A 24,931-nucleotide genomic window follows, 5' to 3' on the forward strand; every position below is an offset into this window, starting at 1 on the left:
CCTGATATACTGGAATTCCTCAACAGGAGACTCAGACATCGGGGACAGGAGTGAGGTACCTGGCACCCCACTTGGCTTGTTGTGTGGTTTCCTTGTGATGAGAAGCAGTTTATTGCGAATTGCAACCACGATTCTCAGTTCTCTGCTGTGGTGAGTATTAATAGCATATAGGTGGCATCCTGGGAAGAGGAAAGATGACATTCAACACTAGCAGGGAGGGTGGTAAGCCTCCAGGCTGGGGACCTTGGGGATGGTTCCTAAGAATCCTGGGACTGAAGTGTAACTCAGGGACAGACAATGTTTTGGACGCCTGGTGTTGTGGTGCTCAATTTGAAACACCTCCCCCTGTTCATGTGTTTGAACACATGGTCCCCAGCTGGTCTCACTGTTTTGGAAATCTGTGGAACCTTAAAAAGGCAGAGCCTCACTGGAGGACATGAGTCGCTGGGGGTAGGTCTTACAGACCAGCCCCACCTAACACTTCCTGTTTGGGCTCTGCTTCTTGACTGCAGATGAAACACGGGCAATCATTGCACCAGAGCAAGTCCTCCTTCCCTTAAACTGCTTCTCGAGGAAAATAACACACCAGGAGAGATGACATAGAAACATGGTTAGGAAAGGTACACGCCTCTATTCCCCAGCTTGTGCACTTGGTTTTGTTTATTAGTACTCTTTTTAGGTTTACTTATGTGTGTGGTGATTGAATGAGACCGGCCTGCATAGGCTCACATATTTGAGTGCTTGGTCCTCAGGTGGTGCAACTGTTTGGGAAGCATTAGGAAATGTGGCCTTGTTGGAGGAGGTGTGTCACCCAGCTTTGGGGTTTCAAAAGCCCACACCATTCCCGGTTAGCTCTCTCTCTTGTTTGTTGTCTCCAGTTATGAACTCTGAGCTCCTGCTCTAGGGCCATGCGCCACTGACTGGCCATCTGAAACTGTAAGCCCACTGTCAACTGCTTCTTCTGTAGTTGCCTTGGTCATGCTATCTTAGCTCAGCAGTACAAAAGTGAGACAATGCGTCTGAGTGTTTGGCCTGCATGTGTGCACATGCACCATGTGTGCATCTGATGCCCGAGGAGGTCAGAAGGGGCGCTACAGGCAGCGTGATCTGCCATGTAGATGCTGGGAATTGAACCTGGGTCCTCTGCAAAAACAACAACTGCTCATGGCCTCTGTGTCAGGTCTCCAGGCCCAGTGCTTGGCTTTGTATCTGCTACACAATAGAAACGGAAGTAGAGGTTGATCAGGACTCCAAGAACCCAAATCCCAAAGTGTCTTTTATTATAGATTAGCAAAGAGAACTGAACTCACTTCAAGACCTGTGGCCCAAAGGCTGAAACTGCTCGTCCTCAACCTGCTTTCCTATTTTTGTAGCTTCTTAGGGAAGTCGAGATTCCATTTAGGCAGTTCTGGGACTCGAACCCAGGGCTCTGCTGGAGTTTGGCAAGTGCGCCTCCCCAGGGACTGAATGCAGGGCCTCAATCTGTCCAGGTAAGCACTCCCCACCTGAGCTCCTCCCCAGCCCTCACCTTTGGTTTTCTCCAACTTGTTTTCTCGGCAGTCAGATCTGCTCCTTCCGGTCTGCCTGCCATCAAGGCCTTTCTGCACCGCACTCAGCCGAAAGACAAAGAGGCGGGCATCTTTCCCTGGTGACAGTGAGAAGGCAGAGTACTCCCAGTCAGACACACAAACCAGGGTTGGAAAGTTTTCCGGGATGCAAGCCACTGTAGCTACCCCATAGCATGCTTGCTCCACATAATCATGGGAGAATGAAACTCCCCTTCCCTCCACTATCCTGACAAGTGGGCCACCAAAGGACCACAGCACTGACAGCGGGGAGGACACAGTGACAAGACCCCAGACCCAGCGACCCTGTGGTTGGCTGCAGTGGGCCACCCGCCATCTTGCTCTTCTCAGAGCAGCCATCTGAGGGGCAGCACCTTTGTCTGCTCTGAGAACCAGAAGGTCCAGAGTCTCAAGCACGTGGATCTGCTTCACGGGTAGAGTTCTGTCAAACACGGGCACGGATGGGAGGTCATCTGGAAAAGAAATCTGGTTACCCTGCTGTACCACCTGTGATGCATGCCCGGGGCTGACCTGAGCCTCTCTGGTCAAGGACGTGGTTAGCTTCTAGAGCTCTCATAAGGTCTTAGAAGGAGTTCAAGCACTGTTCCCTCTGTGTGGGAGAAGTACCGCTATGCCCCACTCAGTGGCATGGAGAACTCTCTATGGGGGTGGGCAGAGCAGCAGGGATATGAAAGGAAGCTAAGTTTTTGATTTTGCTTTTTTTTTTTTTTTTTGTGTGTGTGTGTCACCAAAGAAAGAGCAGGGGAGCAGGGTGTCTCAACCCCAGGTTTACTGGGGCTGTAGTAAAGGACGGAATGACACAGGCGGGAGAAGCTGCAATTTTTAAAATCTTAAATGTTGTAATAGAAAGTATCATATCTTCTACTATTGCATGCATTTCTCAAGAACGTAAACTGAATACTTTTTACATTTAAATATAAACACATCCTATCCCTAGCACGCCCTCTGTCTGTATCAGTAGTCCTCTGTCTGTATCAATAGCCTGCTTCTATGGTTTTTTGTTTTGTTTTATTTTGTTTTTCAAGACAAGGTTTCTCTGTGTAGCTCTGGCTGTCCTGGAACTCACAAAGATCCACCTGCCTCTGCTTCCCCAGTGCTGGGCTTAAAGGTGTGTACCAACATTGCCTGGTTTGCTAATACATTTTTTAAAGAGACATTATTAATTTTAGTTATATGTAAGCCTGCATATGGATATGTGCATGAGTGTACAGGTGCCCTTGGAGGCCAGAGCCTTGAGATCCCCTGGAGCTGGAGTTACGGATGGTTATGAGCTGCCCACATGGATGCTGCGATTTGAGCTCAGGACCTCTGGAAGAGCAGCAAGTGTTCCTAACCTCTGAGCCATCTCTCCAGCACCCCCATATTTAAGTACTTTTTCAGATAGGAATTCGAAATATTCTTTTTTAGAGACCAAAAAAAAAGGAGGGGGAGAAGTATTAGTTAAACTGTCTGCATGGGGGAACAAAGGATGGTACATGAAAACTCCCAGCGAGAGTTCCAGGGAGTGAACTTCTCAAGACATGGTAACTACAGACGCAGTTTGACTTTGAGGATATCAGAAGTTGCAAATGGTAATCGCTACTTTGTTGCCCCTACAGGCCGAGGTTGTATCAGCTGAGAGAATCCCTGTTCTGCTGCAGAAGGACGAGGCTGAGAGCAGCAGGGATGGTGCGGACATCTCGGGCAGAAGCCTCTAGCGTCTTTTCATCTACACTTTTCCTGGCTTTGTTGTGGGCCTGGATTACTGAGGATGGGGAGGGGAACACCCATAAAGAAGGGGAGGGGGAGGGAGGAGGGATTAGGGGGATGCTTGCCCGGAAACTGGGAAAGGGAATAACACTAGAAATGTATATAAGAAATACTCAAGTTAATAAAAAAAAAAAAGAATTTAGGTGCAAGGAGGTGTGGGGCTTGGGCCTTTCCCAGAAAGAGAAATGGCACTCGGAGCTGATCCCTCTCTGGGTGATTCCCTGCAGGGGCAGGGCCTCTGTCATCAGGACCAATAGCATTCTCAGTGGAGAGGGGCTGCAGCTCCAGTTGGCCCGGGAAGTTCTGGATCTGTCTGTAACAGGTCCCATGAGTTAAACAGCCTGTCCATGTTCCCTAGTCACACAGAGCTTGCTTCTAGTCCTTTAGTGGGGCTTAGGGCAGATAGTCTACCAGCCACAGTCCTTCCTTTTCTTCTCATACTATGGACTCGGTAATGTTGCCAGGAGGACTTGTCTGTTCAGAACATGGGACGATAACTCTGGCACTGTTGTATCTGGGTGAACAACTGCAATTATTTTATGGGTCCATAGGACTGTCAGGAGTGGCCGGTCAGTCACAGTCTCTAAGGGCTTAGTGGGGGCCAGACCCGGAAGCATCCTACATTCTTTAATTTAGATACCTCATTTACCAGAATTGTTTGGCACTTGTAACATTCCTAGCGAACCAAGAATGAACCAGATGCTCAGAAGTGTTCAGAAAACTTGTTCACTCCTGAAACCTGTGGAGCCAAAAAGGACGAACCCAATGCCCTTGTATGCTGGAAACAGAGGCACACTGTGTACCGCTGAGCCTAGCATGGACAGCATGCATTCCCCCTCTGATCTTCAGCTAACTAAAGGGTCTGTATGCAGACAGGAAGGAGAGAAGGCAAGAACAGGAAAAAGTGACAAATGTAGTGGCTGCTTGACTAATTATTCCTTTTTGTAATGTTGGTATGAAGACAAAGTCTTCAGAGAGAACTTTCTATTACCATAAAACCGAAAAGGGGACAGCCTACTTACTCAGTGACTTGTCCCTTAAAGCAGGATTTGCTGCACTCACAGTGCAGAGAGTCTCGAATCTTTAAAAACTGTGACCTTAAAGGCTGGAGAGATATCTCAGAGGTTAAGGGCACTGGGTGCTCTTCCAGAAGTCCTGAGTTCAATTCCCAGCAACCCCACGATGCCTTATAACCATCCATAATGTAATCTGGTGCCCTCTTCTGGCCTATAGGCATACATGCAGGCAGAACACTGCACACCTAGTATATAAATTAATCTTTAAAAAAAGATTATGACTTTAAAAGAAGTAGAATCTCCAGGGCAAGTCTAATGAAATTAAGTAAAAGCTATTGGGCTAGGACAGGAGTCAGCCTGAACCGAAAGGGACAGATGGACTCACAAAAGCTGTCTGTGCTATGACCACATGTAGAGCAGAAGGCCAGCTAAGGAGGAATGGAAGGATAGCACATGCTGAGGTGCAAAGAGAGCTCAGGCCTTCTTCTCTGCAAAAGCTGAGGGTGGGTGCCAGTGGACAGGAGAGGAACAGCCTGCATGCCTCCTCCAGGCTGCCACAAAAGACTTTCCTTTGAATGGAGGCCACCATTACACTCTGACCCAAAAGGTACGATTGCAGAAAAGACTTGATAATATCGGTTTGGATCTTAATCTTTTTTTTTTTAATTCTCTCCTATAGTACATCCTGACCTTGGCTTCCCCTCCCCCCAATCCTCTCATCTTCCCCACCCCACATTGCCCTGAGGTTATATCCAGTCTTGACCTGGGATACTTTTCTTTGATTTCAAAGGAAAACTAGAGAATGTTAAACATTTCCTAGTGGTAAAATCCTATAGACCTATTTACCCAGGACTAAGGTTTTAGAAATTGGCATCAAGGTCAAAACAGAAATGCAAGCAGAGTTTGCCGTGTTTAAGTGGAGTGGTTGGTATTGTACCAAGCTCTAGTCAGACCTAGTCAGACCCACCAAATAGCCACGTGATTTTACACAGGCCATGATATTACTTTAGGTCTGTTTCTTCATCTATAAAATTTAAAGACTAAATATCTAAGATCTGCTTTGAGTTTTGAAAATAAAAAGAAACTTTCAGTTGCACTTCCCCAGGATTTTGTGAGCTTTTACAGATCACTGGCAAAGATGACAATGGCCTTTTAGTGACTGGCTATGTATTACAACCAGCTGCAGGCCCTCAGCCCTGCTGCCCCCTCTTTGCAGTTACAGGCCTTGCCCCCAGTGATTTCTCAGCCTTTTGAAGCCAGAGGCTCAGAGAAGATAGATTTTCTTTTTGGAGATGGGAAACCCAGGCCTTATAATCCTAGGAGGTGTTTTTTTTATTGAACTATATAACCCCCCCCCACCCTTGGTTTTCTTCTATTGATATTTTATTGATTTCATTACAGATATAATTAGGTTATGGGAAACATGATCAAGACCTATATGGAAAATCCCAGGTAAGGTCGGTTTGCTCCTGCTGCCCCGCAGAAAGCAGCTGGCAAACAGCTGGGACCTAGTGAGTGTGCTCAGGCAGAGGTCTGGGGGACAAGAGGGCTTACTGTAGAGAGGGAAGGTGACATCGTTTTAGGCTACCAAGCCACTCTCACCAGAGGGTGCCTCTAGACTAATGTAAAGGCACTTCCTCCTGTTCTGGAGTGTACATTCCCACCAGTGCCGTAGTGAGGCCTTGCCTGTGGTGGTTGCTGTGTGAGATTATCTCCCAGGCAGGCTGGTCCAGCTCACTGTCAGAAGGCGCCATTTAATACTGAGTAGCAATCTGTCTTCTTGCCAGAACATTTCTGCTTCTATATAGCCATCAAAACAGTTTAAAATTCATTTAATTTGTTTTAGACATCAAGTTTTTTTTCCAGTCAAGATTTTTTTAAAGGCTTCAAGAAAGCTGTGTCCTCTAAGAAAATGATGTGAAATAATGTCTCTTTTTATTTAAGGTTAAATGCTGGGACCACAATGAGTGTTTGCTGAAGAAGAACCTTTTAGTAGGTGGCTTAATATCCAGGAACTGATTGGAGATTGGGGGAAGGGATGAGCCTCCCAGCATGCTAAGCAGAAAATACACCCCCTTGGAGCACATGTCTGAAATGAGGGGTTCCATTGATTAGAAAATCAAACCTGGCTAACTCCCCTAGGGACCAGGCATTTATGGTCTAAAGGAGCAGTCACCCACCTCAGAAATACCACAAGTCACACAAAAGAAGACATTCAGGAGTGCTACTCACTAACCATCCACTAGCAAGACGCCGGCATCAGTGGAAACCAGCAAGGCCTGGCCCCAGGGATCTGCACACACAGCTTCGTGAGGGAAATTACAGCAGAAACATTGGGGCTCCCAAGGCTGTGAGGCAACACAAGCATCGGAGAGTAAGTGTACCAGAAAAAACCACACTGTGTCCCACAGACGGAAACAGTAACACAGATACTGCACAATAATGAGCGGTACCAGACCTGGGAACTACTAGGTCTGGACTCAGTTATCCTTCTCAAGGAGAAAAACCTCCTTTTAAATATGGATGCCACAGGAAAGCAGTGACTTCTGCACTTCTAGCACCGCTGCCTGTCTCTGCATGACCATATTGTTGTTCTTTGGGCAACAGAAACCTTGGTAATGTTTTTAAAGCAGTTTCCTTTAACACCTAGAAGTTGGGCCAATTGGTGCCTTTTACTTTTTTTTTTTTTTAAAAAGAGGGTTGGTGTTAGTTTAGCATAAAGAGAAGCCCCACATAGCTATTTTAAAAAAGGTAAGATTTCTGTGTTGCTGGTTCAGCAAAATCATTAAACCACACAATGCAAGAGGTTGAGATTGTCTTAATATATAGGTGTTTACTGACCCACACGAAGCTACAAAATCTTACAGAAAAAGTAGCAGGCATTTTGCAGGAAAACAGCAAGAGCTGCTAATGAAGTAACTCCAGGTCCCCATGTGGCACGTTCACATCCACGCACACTTTTTCCAGCCTCCGTGTGAAATGTCACACTGCATCAACACTTCCTGGGACCTTAGCTTCTTTCTGTTCCAGGGATAAAGTTAGCTCTCCCTCACAATGGCCCCCTGAGGTGGATGTGAAGGCCAGGAGTTGGCAGCCATTGCTTACTAGGGTCTTAGTCATACAGCATGGTGGATGGGCTTTTGTTTGTGGCACTGAGAACTGAACCCAAGGCCTCTAGCATGCTAGGCAAGTGTCCACCCACAGAGCTATATTCCCAGTGCTGAGAGCTGCAAACATTTTAACAGACTTCTACTCCTTTTTAGACACCTTTCTTAGCCCCATGCCTTGGAAGTCTTTGTGGGTTTCTGGGCATGAGGAGAAGGGTGATATATCTTTACTTCTACTCTCAACTAGACATAAGGGTCTGACATTACCCAGATGGGCAGCAGGACCTGGCAGAACCTGTCTTTGCTCTTGTAGGTGTGTGGATGCCCAGTATAGACATGTTCATATCCTCTAAGTTCATAAAAGGCTGAGGACCACAAGCATCACCAGAGCTGAGGCTAACACTGTGGCTTATCTCCAGCTGAACCAAGAGTGGGCTTCCCCTTTAGGACACCCATAGCCTCAGGCTTGCAAAGATGGGACCTGCATGGTTCTGAAGAGGCAGCCTAGAGGATATGGAAACATTTCCCAAGCTGAAAAAGGAAAACACAGACAGTCATTTATTGAAATCTGTCTGGCAGCTCTGAGTTGGCTAGAAGTGAAAATGTATTGAAACCAGCACTTTAGGTAATACTAAACCAGAACAATGGAGCTGTATGTGTGCATGGTGTGTGTGTGTGTGTGTGTGTGTGTGTGTGTGTGTGTGTGTGTGTGAAAGAGAGTGTGTATTTGTGAGAGAGAGGAAGAGGGAGAGAGTGCATGGTGTGTGCATGTGTATGAGACTGTGTGTGTGTGTCTGAGAGAGTGTGTGTGTCTGAGAGAGTGTGTGTGTGTCTGAGAGAGTATGTGGAGGGGGTCTGCGTATGCAAGTACATGTGAACGTCCAATGTCTTTTCTCAGTTGCTTTTCTACTTGCTTTTTGAGACAGGGTCTCTCACTAAACATTAAGTTCACCAGTTATGCTAGACTAGCTGGCCAGCAAGGTTTCAGAGAGACCCCATCAAGTACTGGGGTTTTAGGCATGAATTCCCACACTGGGCTGGGGCTCTGGGAATCTGAACTCAGGCCCTAACTTTCCTCATTGAGACATCACCCCAGCTCTCACCTGGGCTTCTGAAAATATTATTATTATTTGTTCATATGGGCATTTTGCCTGCATGTGTGCTCATGCACTCTGTGCATGCAGGGTGTTTAGAGGCCAGAAGAGGGCATCAGATTCCCTGGGGCTTTTGTGCAAACAGTTGTTAGCTGTCATGCCGGGGCTAGGAGTGGAACCCAAGTCCTCTGGATGAGCAGACACCAACTGAGTCTTAGTAGCAAAGTGCCCCCTGGCAGGAGGCAGAAGGGCTCTTCACCTGGAAGACCCAAGACTCTCTGCTTATAAACTGACCCCAACAATGGAAGCAGCTTTTTCTTTTGTGCATTGTGAACAAGTTTTTATTTATTTGGGATATGTGTCTAAGAACTTAAAAATGTCAGAATGAGCACCGTTTATAAGGCGTTTAGGAACTCACACATTCCTACTATGCACACAGTGCAATGTTGCATTAAGTTCTAAAAACTGCATTAACTAATTAATTGTGTGTGTGTGTGTGTGTGTGTGTGTGTGTGTGTGTGTGTAGCACTGTGTGCCTGTGGAGGTCAGAGGACAAGTTATCAGTTTTCTCCTTCCAGCCCCTGTGGGTCACAGGACTGATCTCTGGGGGTCAGGCGCAGTGGGAAGCGCCTTTAGCCACTGAGTCATCTCTCTGGCTCTCAGTTACACTAAAAAGCATAGACGTGGGTGTTGGGAGAGGCGAGAAGGGAATCCCTTGGAGCTGGAGTTACAGGTGATGTGAGCCGCCTGTGTGGGTGCTGCCACCTGAACTTAGGTCCTCTGCAAGTGCTCTTCCAGTCCCTAGTCTGCTCTTGATGAACACTTTCCCTATCCTACCGGCTTTCAAAAGTGAAAATAGGAAGTAGAAGACTGTAGGACTTCCTGCTTGGCTACTTGGCTATATGTTATGTAATGGTTTCTCACCTGAGTACCTCTGAGCAGCTTGATGGTTAACTCTGTCATTAACGTGACCCAGTGTTACTTGAGAAGAGAGTCACAGGGAGGAGGTGTCTACACTGGGCTGACCTATGGGTATATCTGTCAAGGACTGTCTTAATCGATGAGGAAAGACTTGGTCCATTGAGGCAGTATCAATTCCTAGGCAGGTGTGCTGGACTATCCAACAGTGGAGAAATCAAGCAAGTGAGGATTCGAGCAAGGGAATTCTTTCTGTTCTTTATTGTGGGTGTGATGGCAGCTCCTCTCTAAGGAGATGCACTAACCTAGAGCCATGAGCTAAAGTATTCCTCCCCGCCCTCCATTGCTTCTCACCAGGATCATTTATTTCAGCCACAGACAGGAAACCAGGACAGTGGCCTTTCGAGCTGACTCCCAGCCTATTGGATTAGAGCAGTGGCTTTCGACAGTCCCAATGCTGTGGCCTTTTAACACAGTGCCTCGTGTCGTGGTGACCCCAAACATAAAATTATTTCACTGCTACTTCCTAACTGTAATGTTACTACTGTCATGAATTGTAAGTATCTGATATGGGGCCCTCCAAGGGGTTGTGCCCCACAGATTGGGAACTGCTGGGTTAGAGGCTGACAGTGACTTGGACATACTCTGAGAGTCACTGCTCCGGGATCTTGCTGTTGGTACTGGGCTGAGGTCAGGTGACATGAAAGTACATGGAGCTTGAGGAGCACAGTGGAAGAAAGCACCTTGACTGAGCCGGCCTGGCCCATGGCTTGCCATCTGTGAACACACAGGCTATGTGACCTGGGTTCCTGAGGCCTCTGAAGGAGACACCCTCCTGCCCCAACCGTTTCCATAAGTCATGAGCACAGAGGACATTCACAGCTCTCAGAAGTGCTAAGCACTTACCTCCTTTTTACATATCCCTGATGCTGCCAAGCTTGATGGGGCATCCCCTCTCACAATGGACTTGAGCTTCAGGGCCTGATGAACAGAGATGTCCCTTAAGGTTTGGGATCAGGCAGTGAAAGGTCAGCAGGTGAACAATTAAGGTTTGAGAAAAAGCAATGAGTCAAGAGTAATTTGGGGTTAAAGTTGAAGGTCCTCTAAGGAGATGGTTAAGCCCCACTCAGGGTTATGGCCCAATATACAACCAGTGTTTCTAGTGTGTAAATCAGTTCTATTAGTCTTGTGATTTCTAAACTAAGACTGCTGAAAAATAGATGCCTAGGTTCTTGCCAATCTTGATAGCTCAAGATCCCCTAAAAGGAGGGACCAAATATTTAAGATATAAAAAAAATGTTTACATACCTATTTTGTGTGTGTATGCTACGGTGCAAGGATGAAAGTAAGAGGACATTTGTAACAGTTAAACAGAGAACAGAAGACAACTGTGTCAGTTATATGGAGGACAGAGGACAACTGTGTCAGTTATATGGAGGACGGAGGACAACTGTGTCAGTTATATGGAGGACAGAGGACAACTGTGTCAGTTATATGGAGGACGGAGGACAACTGTGTCAGTTATATGGAGGATGGAGGACAACCGTGTCAGTTATAGGGAGGACAACTGTGTCAGTTATACAGAGGATGGAGGACAACTGTGTCAGTTATATGGAGGACGGAGGACAACTGTGTCAGTTATATGGAGGACAGAGGACAACTGTGTCAGTTATATGGAGGACGGAGGACAACTGTGTCAGTTATATGGAGGATGGAGGACAACTGTGTCAGTTATAGGGAGGACAACTGTGTCAGTTATACGGAGGATGGAGGACAACTGTGTCAGTTATATGGAGGATGGAGGACAACTGTGTCAGTTATAGGGAGGACAACTGTGTCAGTTATAGGGAGGACAACTGTGTCAGTTATAGGGAGGACAACTGTGTCAGTTATAGGGAGGATGGAGGACAACTGTGTCAGTTATATGGAGGACGGAGGACAACTGTGTCAGTTATATGGAGGACGGAGGACAACTGTGTCAGTTATAGGGAGGACAACTGTATCAGTTATAGGGAGGACAACTGTGTCAGTTATATGGAGGACAACTGTGTCAGTTATATGGAGGACAGAGGACAACTGTGTCAGTTATATGGAGGACGGAGGACAACTGTGTCAGTTATATGGAGGACGGAGGACAACCGTGTCAGTTATAGGGAGGACAACTGTGTCAGTTATACGGAGGATGGAGGACAACTGTGTCAGTTATATGGAGGACGGAGGACAACTGTGTCAGTTATATGGAGGACAGAGGACAACTGTGTCAGTTATATGGAGGACGGAGGACAACTGTGTCAGTTATATGGAGGATGGAGGACAACTGTGTCAGTTATAGGGAGGACAACTGTGTCAGTTATACGGAGGATGGAGGACAACTGTGTCAGTTATATGGAGGATGGAGGACAACTGTGTCAGTTATAGGGAGGACAACTGTGTCAGTTATAGGGAGGACAACTGTGTCAGTTATAGGGAGGACAACTGTGTCAGTTATAGGGAGGATGGAGGACAACTGTGTCAGTTATATGGAGGACGGAGGACAACTGTGTCAGTTATATGGAGGACGGAGGACAAATGTGTCAGTTATAGGGAGGACAACTGTGTCAGTTATAGGGAGGACAACTGTGTCAGTTATATGGAGGACAACTGTGTCAGTTATAGGGAGGATGGAGGACAACTGTGTCAGTTATATGGAGGACGGAGGACAACTGTGTCAGTTATAGGGAGGACAACTGTGTCAGTTATATGGAGGACAACTGTGTCAGTTATAGGGAGGACAACTGTGTCAGTTATAGGGAGGACAACTGTGTCAGTTATAGGGAGGATGGAGGACAATCCACTGGATACACTTCTCACCTTTTATATGTGAGTCCTAGAGACTGGATTTAGGTGTCATGCTTAGTGGCTAGCTTCCTTACCTGCTTATCCATCTTGCCAGCCCTAGGTGTCTTTAACAAAGCGTGATACATATCTTGAAGCATGTGTCCTGTGATCACAGGACTCTCCTTTTACTTGCCTTGCTGCCTAGAGCTCTGGTCCTAGATATCCCTACCTGCTGCTGGAGGCCCTGACCTCTCCTACTGTGCTGTAGGTCATGGAGGGTTTTAGTGTTAAATCTGGTGATTCTCAAAATAGCTTCCTCTTCTTCAGAGAATTCCTACTAGGCAGGTGAGAGATCTTAGCTCCTTTGCCAGGAGTTATCTGGACAGCAGGAGCTGTCCCCCTGCAGTAGAGCATTATTCTTTTGCAAAGGGAACCAAATCTACACAGCTGTCAAAGCCTTTTGTCTTTCCACCACAATTTTGAGATAATTATGAAGCCTGCAGGTGGGAAGTCTTTTTGTCAGCTTGATGCCAGCCAGGGTCATGTGGGGAGAGGGAACCTCAACTTAAAAAAAAAAAAGCTTCCATTGAACTGGCTTGTGGGCAAGGGTGTGGGACGTTTTCTTGATTAACAATTGACATGGGAGCTCACTCTGAGAGCTGTGAACCAGGGCATGTGGTCCTGGGTCGTGTTGGAAAGCAGAGTGAGCAAGCCGTGGAGAGTGAGGTGTAAGTAGTGTTCCCCCACGGCCTCTGCTTCAGCTCCTGGCCACAGGTTCCTGCCCTGAGCTCCTGCCCTGACTTCCTTCAGGGACAGATTGAAAGCTAGAAGAAGTAAAGCCTTTTACCTCTGGGAAACCTTTGGTCAGGGCGTTTATCCACAGCAGAAAAATGTCCACTAGGACAGCAAGGAAAGCACAGCCTCCGCCAGGCAGGCTCACACCTTTAATCCCAGTATTAGGAGGCAGAGGTCAGCCTGGTCTACAGAGTGAGTTCCAGGACAGCCAGGGCTACACAGAGAAACCCTGTCTTGAAAAAAACTAAAAATAAAAAAAAAAAGTCTGGTTGTGGACTGTCTAGTTTGGAGGGACTTAGAACCACACTTCTCAGGAGCTGTGGAATCAAACATACCTGCCCTATTCTAACAAACTCGGCCTGGCGGGCCTCCTCTTTCTTCCGTGCTGACTTGGGTGACTCGGGTAAAACATCACTGAAAGATCGCCGATTGAGCATATTCTGAAAAAGACAAACAGGGTTGGGATTCCTAAGACAGTTGCCAAGTCTCATCTTTTGGTGTCTACACACATGTGCGCGTACACACACACACACACACACACACACACACACACACACACACACACACCCATTTGTCTAAACAGTATTATTTCTGCTCTCAGCATCCGTTCAGCACTGTGGCAGATACAGGAATAGAGTCCAGACACGTACGCCCTGCACTGTGTAAAGACTGAGAAAGAGCATGGCCAAGCAAACCAGCAGCTTCATTTCCTAGCCTTGTGACCCAGGCCACCACATTGCCCAGCTCCAGGATCCAGTCCCATGGAGTGGCCCTCCAGGAACCTAACATATTCCATGGCAATGGTACCCCTGGGACTGTGTGGTCCTGGGATCCTATGTGTTAACTTCTGAGTCTCCTTGTCCCCTAGGCATGTGGTGGGGATCAGTGAGGTAGTACACAGAGGATACTTATCACTGTGCTTGGTCTTTCCCTCTAGAACATTCATCAAGCCCTGGCTGAGTGCCACTACTCCAACAGACATGGCAGACCTGGCCTCTGTCTGTGTAGGCACAGAGCCTGACTGGATTAGCATGTTTGGTGTGGTCACAATATCTTAGCTCAGGCCCGAGGACATGAGGATTCATTATGGTGGCTTCTCTGAAGCCTCCCCTGATCTCTGTAGATTTGTTGTGGGGTCCTGGGGCTAGCCTGGTCAATCCCTGAGAATTTTTAGAGTACACCAACCAGACCAAAAGTCAAGTGATGCTATAAAAGGGATCATGTGCAGAGAGAAAGGCCAGTTTGTTCTAGTTTATTTTCATAGCTTGTCTCCCTGGATGAGTGACAGACACCTCTCATTTACATACATCATTAGATGTTAATTACTTTTACTGGACTTTATGAATGAATAATCAAATTTTAAGAGAATTATTCACTTGTCAAATAGGAAAACTTAAAAATTAAATTACATTTATTTATGTTTATATGTATGTTTTGTGTGTGTGTGTGATGTGTGTGTATGTGTGTGTGTGATGTGTGTGTGATGTGTGTATGTTTGTGTGTGTATGTGTGTGTGTATGTGTGTGTGTATGTGTGTGTATGTGTGTGTGTATGTGTGTGTATGTGTGTGTGTGTATGTGTGTGTGTATGTGTGTGTATGTGTGTGTGTGTATGTGTGTGTGTATGTGTGTGTGTGTGTGTGTGTGTGTGTGATGGAAGTTAGAGGACAACTTGGGAGTTGGCTCTTTCCTTTTGCCATGTGGGTCCTGGAAGCAAACTCAGGTTGGAAACCTCCTAAGTAGCACACACGCTAGAGGTGACAAGAGAGGATAGAGTCATCAGTGTACACAATGCTCTGGGCCTACAAATATCTAGCATGAGGTGGCTTTCCATCAGTGGAGACAAGAGTTCCAGTGCGCGACTGACTATAGAGGCAGATAGAAAACCACTAGGAGACCCAAGAAGGCACCTGGTCTCTTTTTTTTCTTTTTTTTTTTTCGGAGCTGGGGACCGAACCCAGGGCCTTGCGCTTCCTAGGCAAGTGCTCTACCACTGAGCTAAATCCCCAACCCAACACCTGGTCTCTTTTCTCTCTTCACAACCAGTATTTTGGCCAGGTCATCAGCTCTATGGTGCTAGCACCAAGGACAGCACCACCAGCACTCAGCTTTGGCTTGGAGGGGCTGACTTACACTGTGCCCATCTCTAGCCCACTTTCACAGGCTTTGAAAGGAATACGTTGTTCTCACACAGACGCTTAATGACCCTCCCGGTTACTTCGAGGCAGTCTAGGCAGCAAGTACCATGGGAACCCAGCTCTCCCCAGGGCCCATGGCTAGAACTGTGCCTTCCAGAACCCCCATAGGAGAAAGGAAACCCAGGTACCTTATGCAAATCCGGCATCAAATCCTGGTATAAGGAGCGGATCAACATGTCCAGAGTACGCCGGCGTTTCTGGGCAAAGGTTGGGGTTTCCAAAGTGGCTTTTTCACCGTTAATTACTAACACAAGTGAAAAGAGGCATGTTACTGTCATTAATAGCTATCGAAGAGTGTTCTTTTCGAGCAGAGTCTGCACAGTGAATGCTAACATTATGGTTGGGTACGGAGTGTCTCCCAACATGTGAAGGGCATGGACCCAGCAGGTCGATCCAACCACTGGGAGTTACTGTAGGTCATGAAGGCTCGTTCTCATCAGTGGCCAGTCTCCTGGTGGGTTAATACTTTGATTATTGGCAGGCAGTGGAGACATGTGGAAATGGGGTCTAGTTGAAGAAGCAGGTCACAGGGATCTTGTCCTCTGCTTTTCTCTTGCTCTCCTTGCTTCCTGGCTACCATGAGGTGAGCAGTCTTTCTCCATCATGCCTTGTTGCCGCCATGCTCTGCCTTACCTCAAACTCTCAGTGACAGACCCATGTGACAACTGAAGGCTCCAAAAGCACGAGTCAAACAGCCTTCCCCTCCTCTCCATTGTTTTTCTCAGGTATTTTGCCACCATGATTTCAACTGACCAAAGGAGTTGCCTGCAATGTCATTGGTTTAACTCCCTTTCATGGGAGAATGCTTCCAGTTTAAAATCTGAAGTATGGATTTATGGATTTATATTCCTGTAGGCATGCTTACCTTCCCATTCTTGTGGGACAGTAAACTTCCAGAACAGAGAGCAGATCTGATCTTCTATTTTCCTCTAGACAGGGTTTCTCTGTGAAGTCCTGGCTGTCCTAGAACTCACTCTGTAGATCAGGCTGGTCTTGAACTCTCGAGATCTGCCTGCCTCTGCCTTCCAAGTGCTGGGATTCAAGGTGTGCACACCACTGCCTGGTAGCTGTGGAGTCTTGAGCAATTTCGTTCTACCTTTCTGGGGCTTCAGTTTCTACCCTACACAGGGGTATGATCCTATCTTTATAGAGGGCTGCTGCCATCTAAGTGAGATAGTGCATTACACAGTGCAGTGCTAGGCACACGGAGCTGGGTAAGTAGTTACCTTAGTTTTCTCCTACAGAGGGCCAATGGGAAGAAGAATGAAAACAGGACTCATTGGGAACAAGGTGTTCCCTAGATACATTCTGTGTGCTGGGGAAGTCGGGCTTGTGGGTTACATGACCTCTCTTAGGGGGTTTTGAAGTGTGCATGCCAAGGTGTTTTCTTTTCCTTTCTTGAAGAGTTTCCCATTAGTATCTCAGAAAATTACTTTCCACCTGTTCTTTTCCTCCTTCCTTCCTTCCTTCCTTCCTTCCTTCCTTCCTTCGAGACAGATTCTCTCTCCATTGCCCTTACTGTCCTGGAGCTCACAAATTTCCACTTGCTTCTGTCATGCTTGGCCCCCAAACTACATTTTAAGTAACTAATTTTGACAGAAGGGAAAGACCTGAGTTTTGACTGAACCATTTAGAGCTATTTTGGATTTTTCGACCTGGCTGGCTTCCTCCATTCTGCTAAACCTGCTGTGGGATTCAAACAGCCTTCTAGTTTCAGGCTTCTATTGTGTTGTTGACTGTGCAGCCCAATGGTCCTACAAACCCATATTCCAGCACTACAGAGCCTCCTCTGTCAGACCTGTGCTCTAGCACTGCAGAGCCTCCTCTGTCAGACCTGTGCTTCAGCATCCATGATTCTCAACCTAGATATATTTTTTAAAGGCAGCATTTCACAATGTAGCCCTGGCTGACTTCAAACTCAAGAGATCCTTCTGCTTCTGCCTTCAGCTTCCTAGGAATAAAAGCACTGCTCCTATACCCAGACAAACCCAGCTATGTTTAAAGCTTTACCATCAGGTCAACTGACCCCCAATCCCATTTCTCCTAAGATGCTGAGGGTACTGATGTGCCTCTCCTAGGCCCTCTGTGGACATGTCATCTTAATGTATGGGTTCCTCTCACAGATGGGTCCCAATGCTGTCCTCTAATTCCTCTGGGATTGAAGCACTGCAGGCCCTGGGCCTAGCCATGCTATTACTATCCCCTAGAGCACTTATCGACTGGGCCTGGCTCCTTCCTTCCCTTTGGCTGCTGGCTGCAACAACTGCTCCCTGTTTGTTTCTTGCTTCCTATTTGATGGCCTGGGCTTGAACCACATGGAATTTCCCAAGTCTGGCTGGATGTTTTGAAAATGCAGAAAGGAACAGAATCATCATCACCTTTGCCAAGTGGTTTATAGTCTGCTGCTTCTCATGCTGGGGGCAGAGCTTTCCCCCTAGACCCTGCTGTGGCCCAAAGCTGGGAGCTAACAGTGTGTGGGGGGCACCGGGCTGCGCACCCTTAATGGCTTCCTCTACCAGGAGAAGGTTGTGAAGCATGTGGAGACCTCTGCAGGGGTTCCTGGAGGGATGACCACTGTCAGCCAGCTTGGCTAAGAGTGGCAGGTATCTGGTGACTGGAGTTGAGTGACATTTATCCTTTCAAGTGCCACTGAGACGGATAGATAAGACATGGAGGCTGGAGAGAGGGCTCAAGGGCTCAGAAGCACTTGCTGCTAGCGGCCCATGTATTTAATCCCAGATCAATGGCAGAAGCAGGCAGATCTGTGAGTTCAAGGCCTGGTTTATATAGTAAATTCAAGCTAGTTGGGGCTACAGAATGAGACCTTGACTCAAAACAAAACAAAGCAAAACAAAAAATTTCCACTCCCTGCTCTAGTAGGGGATCTGGGCAGCTTATAACTTCAGTTCCAGAGGAATAACCCAATGCCTTCTCTTCTGGCCTCCATGGGCACCTGCATACACATGCACATACATACCCTCAAGCATACACACATACAATTAATCCTTAAAAGATAGTACAAAGGAAGGACAGTGTGCCATCCAGCTCCTGCCTGGCCTGCAGCATTAGTTTTGACCAATTCTGAAAGAGACTGAGGACTTGAAGCTGAGGAGCCTGAATTGATGTGGGATTCTGTGAGGCTCTGGGGCTCTGGGCTCAACTGATGCCACCTTGGGGCCAGGTGACCAAGCTGGACTCAATGAGAGGACAGGAGCTTTCCCAAATTCTCTCAAACTACATGGCAACAGTGACAGAATTAGGCACTGTGTGTGTGGGTGTGAGGGGCAGGTGGATGCCAGCAAAGCAGCTGCAGTCCCTACTGGGTCTGGCAGAAGACTGGGGCCGGCTGCAGAGGGCACAGACTGGGCACTGCTGGAGCTCCAGGGCTGACAGACTAGGCTTCTATGAAGAGACAGCAGTGGGTGAAGCCAAGTGACCTGACTCTGATCAGTAGGTCCCGATGGGCCTAAGCATGCTCTAGGATGGTGTGGCTCCATCTGTCATACAGAAGATGAGAGCTCAGAGTCAGGCCCTGGGAGTCACCAGTGGGCTGAGGTGCACGCGCTCTGGCTCGCTGACTCTTGTGGCCTGGGGTGGGAAGGTTCTACTCATTTCACTCACAACCCACCTGCCTGCACACTCATACAGCCCACAGCTCTCTGTCCCTAAGGGTGTATCACAACCATAGCTCCCCACCTCCACTTTTCTTCCTAGAGACACAGATGTGTGTGTGTGTGTACAAATATATAATGATGGAGACTCAGATGACGGCACCAGAACCCAGGGCACACAGGTCCATTAGAGGCCTCCGGCACTGGGTGTGGTGAAGGGATAAGCTGCAAAGTCGTGGGCAGGATTGAGGAGCAGATGAGGCCCCAGAAGAAAGCCTACCTAACGTTACCAGAAACTAGACACAGGCCCTGGGTGAACCGAATGTGAACAGCCCACCAGCACTTCTGTATGCAGTGTTCTGGGAGAGTATGGAGAACGCATTCGGATATGGAACAGCCAGAGAAGCATTTCCAAGTGACTACTTACATTTCACAAGCAAAAAGTCCCTGAATTCCTGGTGGTCTGTAAACACCGGAGGGGAGGGCAAGGGTGGGCCAAAAAGTGGCACACTTTCTTCTGAAAATATTTTCAGCCTATGTAGAGAACATTCCAGATTAGTTGGCTCTTTTCTTCAAGGATCAGTAACATTTTTACAAGTCAGTGTGTCGCCCTATGTAATATGTGAGGAGGAGTCATCCCAGAGGAGCCCGTGTCACTTCTGAGCACTCTCTCCTAGGGGAGAGGCCATGTCCTATGGACAGGCTGGACAACAGCAATGGTGCCCTGAGCAGCTGCTGCATACCAGGCAGGTGCTCTGGATTTCAAGGCCTGCTGAACAGGAACATGCCAGAGGTAACTGTGCTCTTATTCTACACCAGGCTCAAGGTGCCTGGGGACAGATGTCTCACAGATCCTCAAGGTCAGTAAATAACTGAGCTGAGGGTCAACCCACTTCTCCTAAATGGTGGGAATTAACATTACTTTCACAACATCCTTCTAATAGATTCATTGTGAGAAACAGAAGGACAAGTGGGCAAGGGGCACTCCCACCAAGGTCAAACAGACAATTTCCCCTGTAAAGTACAAACAGTAAACTAACCCTGACCCTTAGGCCTACTGTGCATAGCAATACTACATGGAACAAAAACCTTCCCTGAAGAGAGGCAGAATATTCTAGAAGGTGAGAGTGTGTTTAATGAACCCCCGCAGAAAGCACATCAGGGTCATCTGAGGGCCAATACCAACTGGTGACACAAATTTTAGAATCAGAGACGAGGTCATCACCTACCTGTAGTTGTCATTTTGCTGGTCATACCTCACTAAGGCAAAAATATCTGTGGGGACAGTCAAGGTAACTCATCAACACCCTTGATGCTCACACCCAACAGCCGTGCCCTGAGAATCCTTGCAGAAGTGTTCTTGAGCAGGCCTCCCTGTGGCTAGGCACTTACTGCTCTGAAGTTGGGACAAAACTCCACCTCTTTACAAGAGACAGACACACAGGGGAGCCCTGCATCTAGTGTCAGCATCTGTGAAGTCTTCTCCTGGGGGAAGGTTAGGCGGCTCCTCCACAGCTCTCAGAGGAGTGTCTAAGAAAATCCACCGAGCACCCAGCAGCCAGCAGAACCAGAAGAGCAGTTCCTGACACAGGGTACTCATCTATTTCACCACACATTCCGAAATGGGGAAACAATCGAAATGTTTCTGCTGGACACCTTCCCTCTCCTTCTGCCTCTGGTAGACAAAACAGACTGAGCCAATGTGGCTGCTGGCAGCTTCTAAGCAGAGGCGCCTCTGCTTGGGATAAAGCTGGAGGTGTCCAGAATAGCTCAACTGCTGAGGGTGTGGATCAGCGGCAGAGCACTTGCTGAACACGTGGGAGGCCTGGCTTCCACCAGCGTTTAAGAAGAAAGGATAAATGATACGCTTCGGGGCTTCAATCTCAATAAAACTCTTTGAAAAGAAAGTCAAATAGCACAACTACCCAGTCGTGCTCTCATCTCTCACCCCCAGCCCTGCTGCCGATGGGGGCTCAAGGCAGCAACCCTCGGGTGCATCCACTCCTGTACTCTTTGGGAGGAATTCACACTGACTGCCTTTTGGTTCCCTTCAGAAACCCACGTGCCCAGGCCAACGTGGAGAATGTCTATTAGAGAGCACCCTAAAGTGTCTCTAGCTACCCAGCCACCTTGTCTTCTGGGGCTCTCCTCAGAGAAGCCTTCTGTCACCACAAAAAGGGGAATATTAGTGCTGCAACCCAATGACTGGGGGACATTATGCTGTTAGTAGGATGAGCAAAGGAGGTTCGACTCCCTACCCTTGTGGAAGGAATTTGGCCATTTCAATTTTTTTTTTTTTTTGGTTCTTTTTTTCGGAGCTGGGGACCGAACCCAGGGCTTTGCGCTTCCTAGGCAAGCGCTCTACCACTGAGCTAAATCCCCAACCCCGCCATTTCAATTTTTAAACACTTCATTGCAAGCTCTGTTGTCTGGCTTCAGAAGACAAGTCAGTTTTGTCAGCAGGCACCTGATGTACAGTGGTCTGTCTCCCAATATTTTTACTGGGGTCTCTTGGGAACAGAAGTAATGAGACTAGACTTCATTCTGACAATGACCACTAGACATCCTTTACTTACTGTGGCCAACCTTCAGAGCCTTGAGTTTGGCTCTCCTGGCCTGTAACCATGGCAAGTAGGCCATGATTGAGGCCTGGCAGGCCAGGATGAACACATGCCCTGGGGTTGTCTGGCTGAGCACTCTTTAGAAGTGAGCTGAGCAGGATTAGGGGACATGAGTAACACTGTTAATGTTACCATGACACATTCTTCAATTTAGCAGTACTATGGGGCTTAGAATAATTTCTCATGGTGACCTCCTGCCTCAGCCTCTCGAGTGCTGCCCTTACAAGTGTCAGTCTGCATACCCAGATATTTTGTTTTCATATTTGAGACAAGGTTTTGCTATGTAGCCCCAGCTGGCCTTCAACCTGTTGTCCTCCTGCCCAGGCCTTTCGGAGTGTTGGAACTACAGGCATGTGGTAACAGATTTTATACTTGACATCAGCTTCCCAGAGGATGATTCGTCACATTCATTCACTCCCAGTGCATAACAGGGAGCTCCCCTCATTTCACAGACTTCCTGAGGAAAGAGAGGGCACCCTAAAAGTCAAAGCTGGCTGTGGTGGCATCATGTGTTTGCAATCCTAGCACCCATGGGTCTGAGGCAGCAGGGCTGGAAGTCAGCTGTAAAGCACTGTCTTCTGACCTACAATCCCACAGCCAGAGCGCCAGCCTGTACTCACCATCAACATCCACTGTGGATGAGGAGGGGTTCCCAAGGCCCTGCTCTCCCTGAAGAGCTATAGGCAGTTAATGGCTGCTGAGGTACAAAGAGTCATTTTCTGGTTAAGAGCACTGGCTGCTTTTTCAGAGGTCCTGAGTTCAACTCCCAGCAACCACATGGTGATTCACAACCATCTGTAATGGGATCTGATGCCCTGTTCTGGTGTGTCTGAAGACAGCGATGGTGTGCTCACATACATAAAATAAATAACTCTTAAAAAACAAAAAGAGTTGTTTTCTCAATGGTGTAGCCACTGGTAAGTTGCCTTCACTCGAATAAATGGCCGCTTGCCCCAGCCTTAAAAGCATCCCTGGTTAGGTATAGTAGGACACACGCAGTTGAGGAAGCAGAAGGGCCTTGTTGGGAAGAAGGGGTGATCAGGAGAGGGAGGATGATGGGAGGGCAATGGAGGGTGTGGTGAAGGTAACCCTGCATGTGTATAAATTAAGAAACACAATGAAACAGTCCCTGAGAATTCCTGCTTGCTGCCTCAGAGGTGGGGAAGAAGGAAAAATGCAACACTTGGTCAAAACTGCCCAATGGTGGGTGTCAGCCTAGGTGCTCAGGACCTGCCTATTACATGTCCTGTGAGGGCCCGTGAAGCTATTGAGCTGGAACATTTATGAAGACCCAGGATACGTGTAAAATGGGAACGGATCATGGAAGGCTTAAAGGCAGGAGAGGACTCCTCTCCTTCCTGGAACACGATGGTGACAATATCGTTTCCAATGTGGCGCTTCCTTTCCACCTGTGAGGAGTAGAAATGATATGGTGAGAAGAGCTGCTCTGACAAGGGACACTCGGTCAAGACACTCTAGCAAACCACCACAGCCACTGCCCAGCCCAACCTCTACGTGGCCTTGACAAGCCACTGGGCTCGCCCAGTGAAGGACTCATCTCGACAACCCTCAGCTAAAAGCCCCAGCCATCCTGAAGGCCTGCGTCCTTCCAGCCTGTGTTAGCTCGTGGAGGACTAAGGATGCTTACTCGGTCTTTGGTTTGCCCGTCACTGAGAGCTGGAGTCATCTGCTCTCACCTTCACTGTGGCTGGCTGAAACCTGCAGTCTGGCATGAACTTTAGCAAAGGTAACTGTGGGCCAGTGCCCAGACTAGCTTTTAAAAGGACTGGAAGGGGGCTAGAGAGATAGGTGGCTCAGTGGTCAAGAGTGCTTACAGCCCCAGAAGGTCTAGGCCTGGGTCCCAGTACCCCTGCCAGTTGTCTCACAATGGCCTCTGACTCCAACTCCAGGGACTCCGATCCCTATGGTTTCTTCTGACAACCACACACACATGCTTCAAATGAACTCACACATGTACATGAATAGGGAAGAAATTCATCAGTCATGAATAAAGAAATGAAAGGACAATCGGATTTTGCCACCTTCGTCTCAGAACATATACTTTTGGGGTCCTGAGTCAGTGCAGAAGTGCTGATGAGGAAGTCACTGAGAGGCCACAGAAGTGGCCTTGAGACTCCATTCTGTGGGGAAAGGCAAATCTGCCAATGTCCTCATTGAGCTTCCAAATGATCCCAGCTCAGCTGCAGTGGTTGAGAACCTCTATGAGACAGCAGAAGACTTCTCTGCTGAGTCGTCCACACAGAGCCTTAAGAAACCAACTAATTACCTTCAACTGGTAGGTTCTGGAGTGGTTTGTAGCATAGTAATAAATATGCAAAGTGTAATAAATATGGTCTGTTCTTGCCAACTTATCTTGTCTAGCCTCGTATGGCCAAACATCTTCCACATAGTTATCTGTCTAAGCTCAGGCAAATGGCACCTTCTCCAGGAAGGCCTCCTTGACTTTTATTAGTTATCATGCTCTTTCTCCCTTGCAGCCACAGAAGTTTTGTGATAGCATTAAATTTTAAGTGTGTGTGTGTGTGTGTGTGTGTGTGTGTGTGTGTGTGTCCACCAAAGCCAGAAGAGGACATCAGACTCCCCGGAACTGGAGTCACAGGCATTTTGTAAACTGTCCAATGTGGGTGCTGGAAACCGAACTCTGGTCATCTGAAAGAGCAGCAATTGCTTTTCTCTGCTGCGCCTTCTCTAGCCAGGGATGTCATTCTCATATGGAATGGCCCTTGGTTATGCTTCCTGTCCTCGACTCCATACCATAAACTCTTGGAGGCTCGGTCCCTGCCTGACGCCTGGCATATAATCCCCTTTACCAGTAAGGAAGTTAACCGGCGGAGAACAACTGAGTGCGAGTCAGTGCATGATTGCTTGGTATCACTGAAACACAGACAACAGAAGAAAGAGAAAGAAACAGAGCCTCTGTGAGATCACATTGTAACTGGGAGTTGGAGAAAGGATGGTAAGGCATTCCACTGGAGCTTGTGTGTCTGCTGTGTGGGGGGTGCTGGTTCTGATGCTTGAGCCCAGCACCTCACATGTTAGACAAGCACTCCATCCTTGAACCCCAACCCACAGTGTAAGTGTTCTGATGCCGCTGTTGACATGTACAAGGTCAAGAGCATTGAGGGTGGCAGAGAAGATGGTGCGTTCTACCCTTTCCATGTGGTCAACAGGCCTAGCAGCAGAGACACGGGGCTTCCCAACCAACCAGAGTAGACAACTTGCACACAGCAAGTCTCAGCCACACGTGCGTCCTGTTTCAATATACCTGACCAGAGCTCTCCTAAAACAAGGACAAGTTCAATGCCTTCATGGTCTCCATAGCCCACGAGACTCCCATCAGCTACTTTTTCCAGTCAGACACAAAACAGCACTTAACATTTCACCCCTCCCTGCATGTTC

General features: G+C 47.8%; 1 protein-coding gene across 53 annotated transcripts in view; it reads right to left on the reverse strand.

Annotated features, from left to right (window-relative positions):
• Garnl3 (GTPase activating Rap/RanGAP domain-like 3) overlaps positions 1-24,931 on the reverse strand; it is a 144,242-nt gene that overhangs the window by 22,715 nt on the left and 96,596 nt on the right. For 47 of the 53 annotated variants that reach the window (NM_001430653.1, XM_087653783.1, XM_087653810.1 and 44 more), the window contains 10 exon segments: positions 1-179; positions 1,529-1,645; positions 1,940-2,038; positions 6,588-6,699; positions 10,377-10,451; positions 13,418-13,522; positions 15,408-15,523; positions 19,318-19,424; positions 20,120-20,165; positions 22,812-22,920. In NM_001430653.1, the coding sequence (NP_001417582.1) occupies positions 1-179; positions 1,529-1,645; positions 1,940-2,038; positions 6,588-6,699; positions 10,377-10,451; positions 13,418-13,522; positions 15,408-15,523; positions 19,318-19,424; positions 20,120-20,165; positions 22,812-22,920 (1,065 nt within the window). 53 annotated transcript variants of the gene reach the window in all.

This window comes from Rattus norvegicus, chromosome 3 (assembly GCF_021556685.1).
Source record: "Rattus norvegicus strain SHRSP/BbbUtx chromosome 3, alternate assembly SHRSP_T2T, whole genome shotgun sequence".
NCBI classification, from domain to species: domain Eukaryota; kingdom Metazoa; phylum Chordata; class Mammalia; order Rodentia; family Muridae; genus Rattus; species Rattus norvegicus.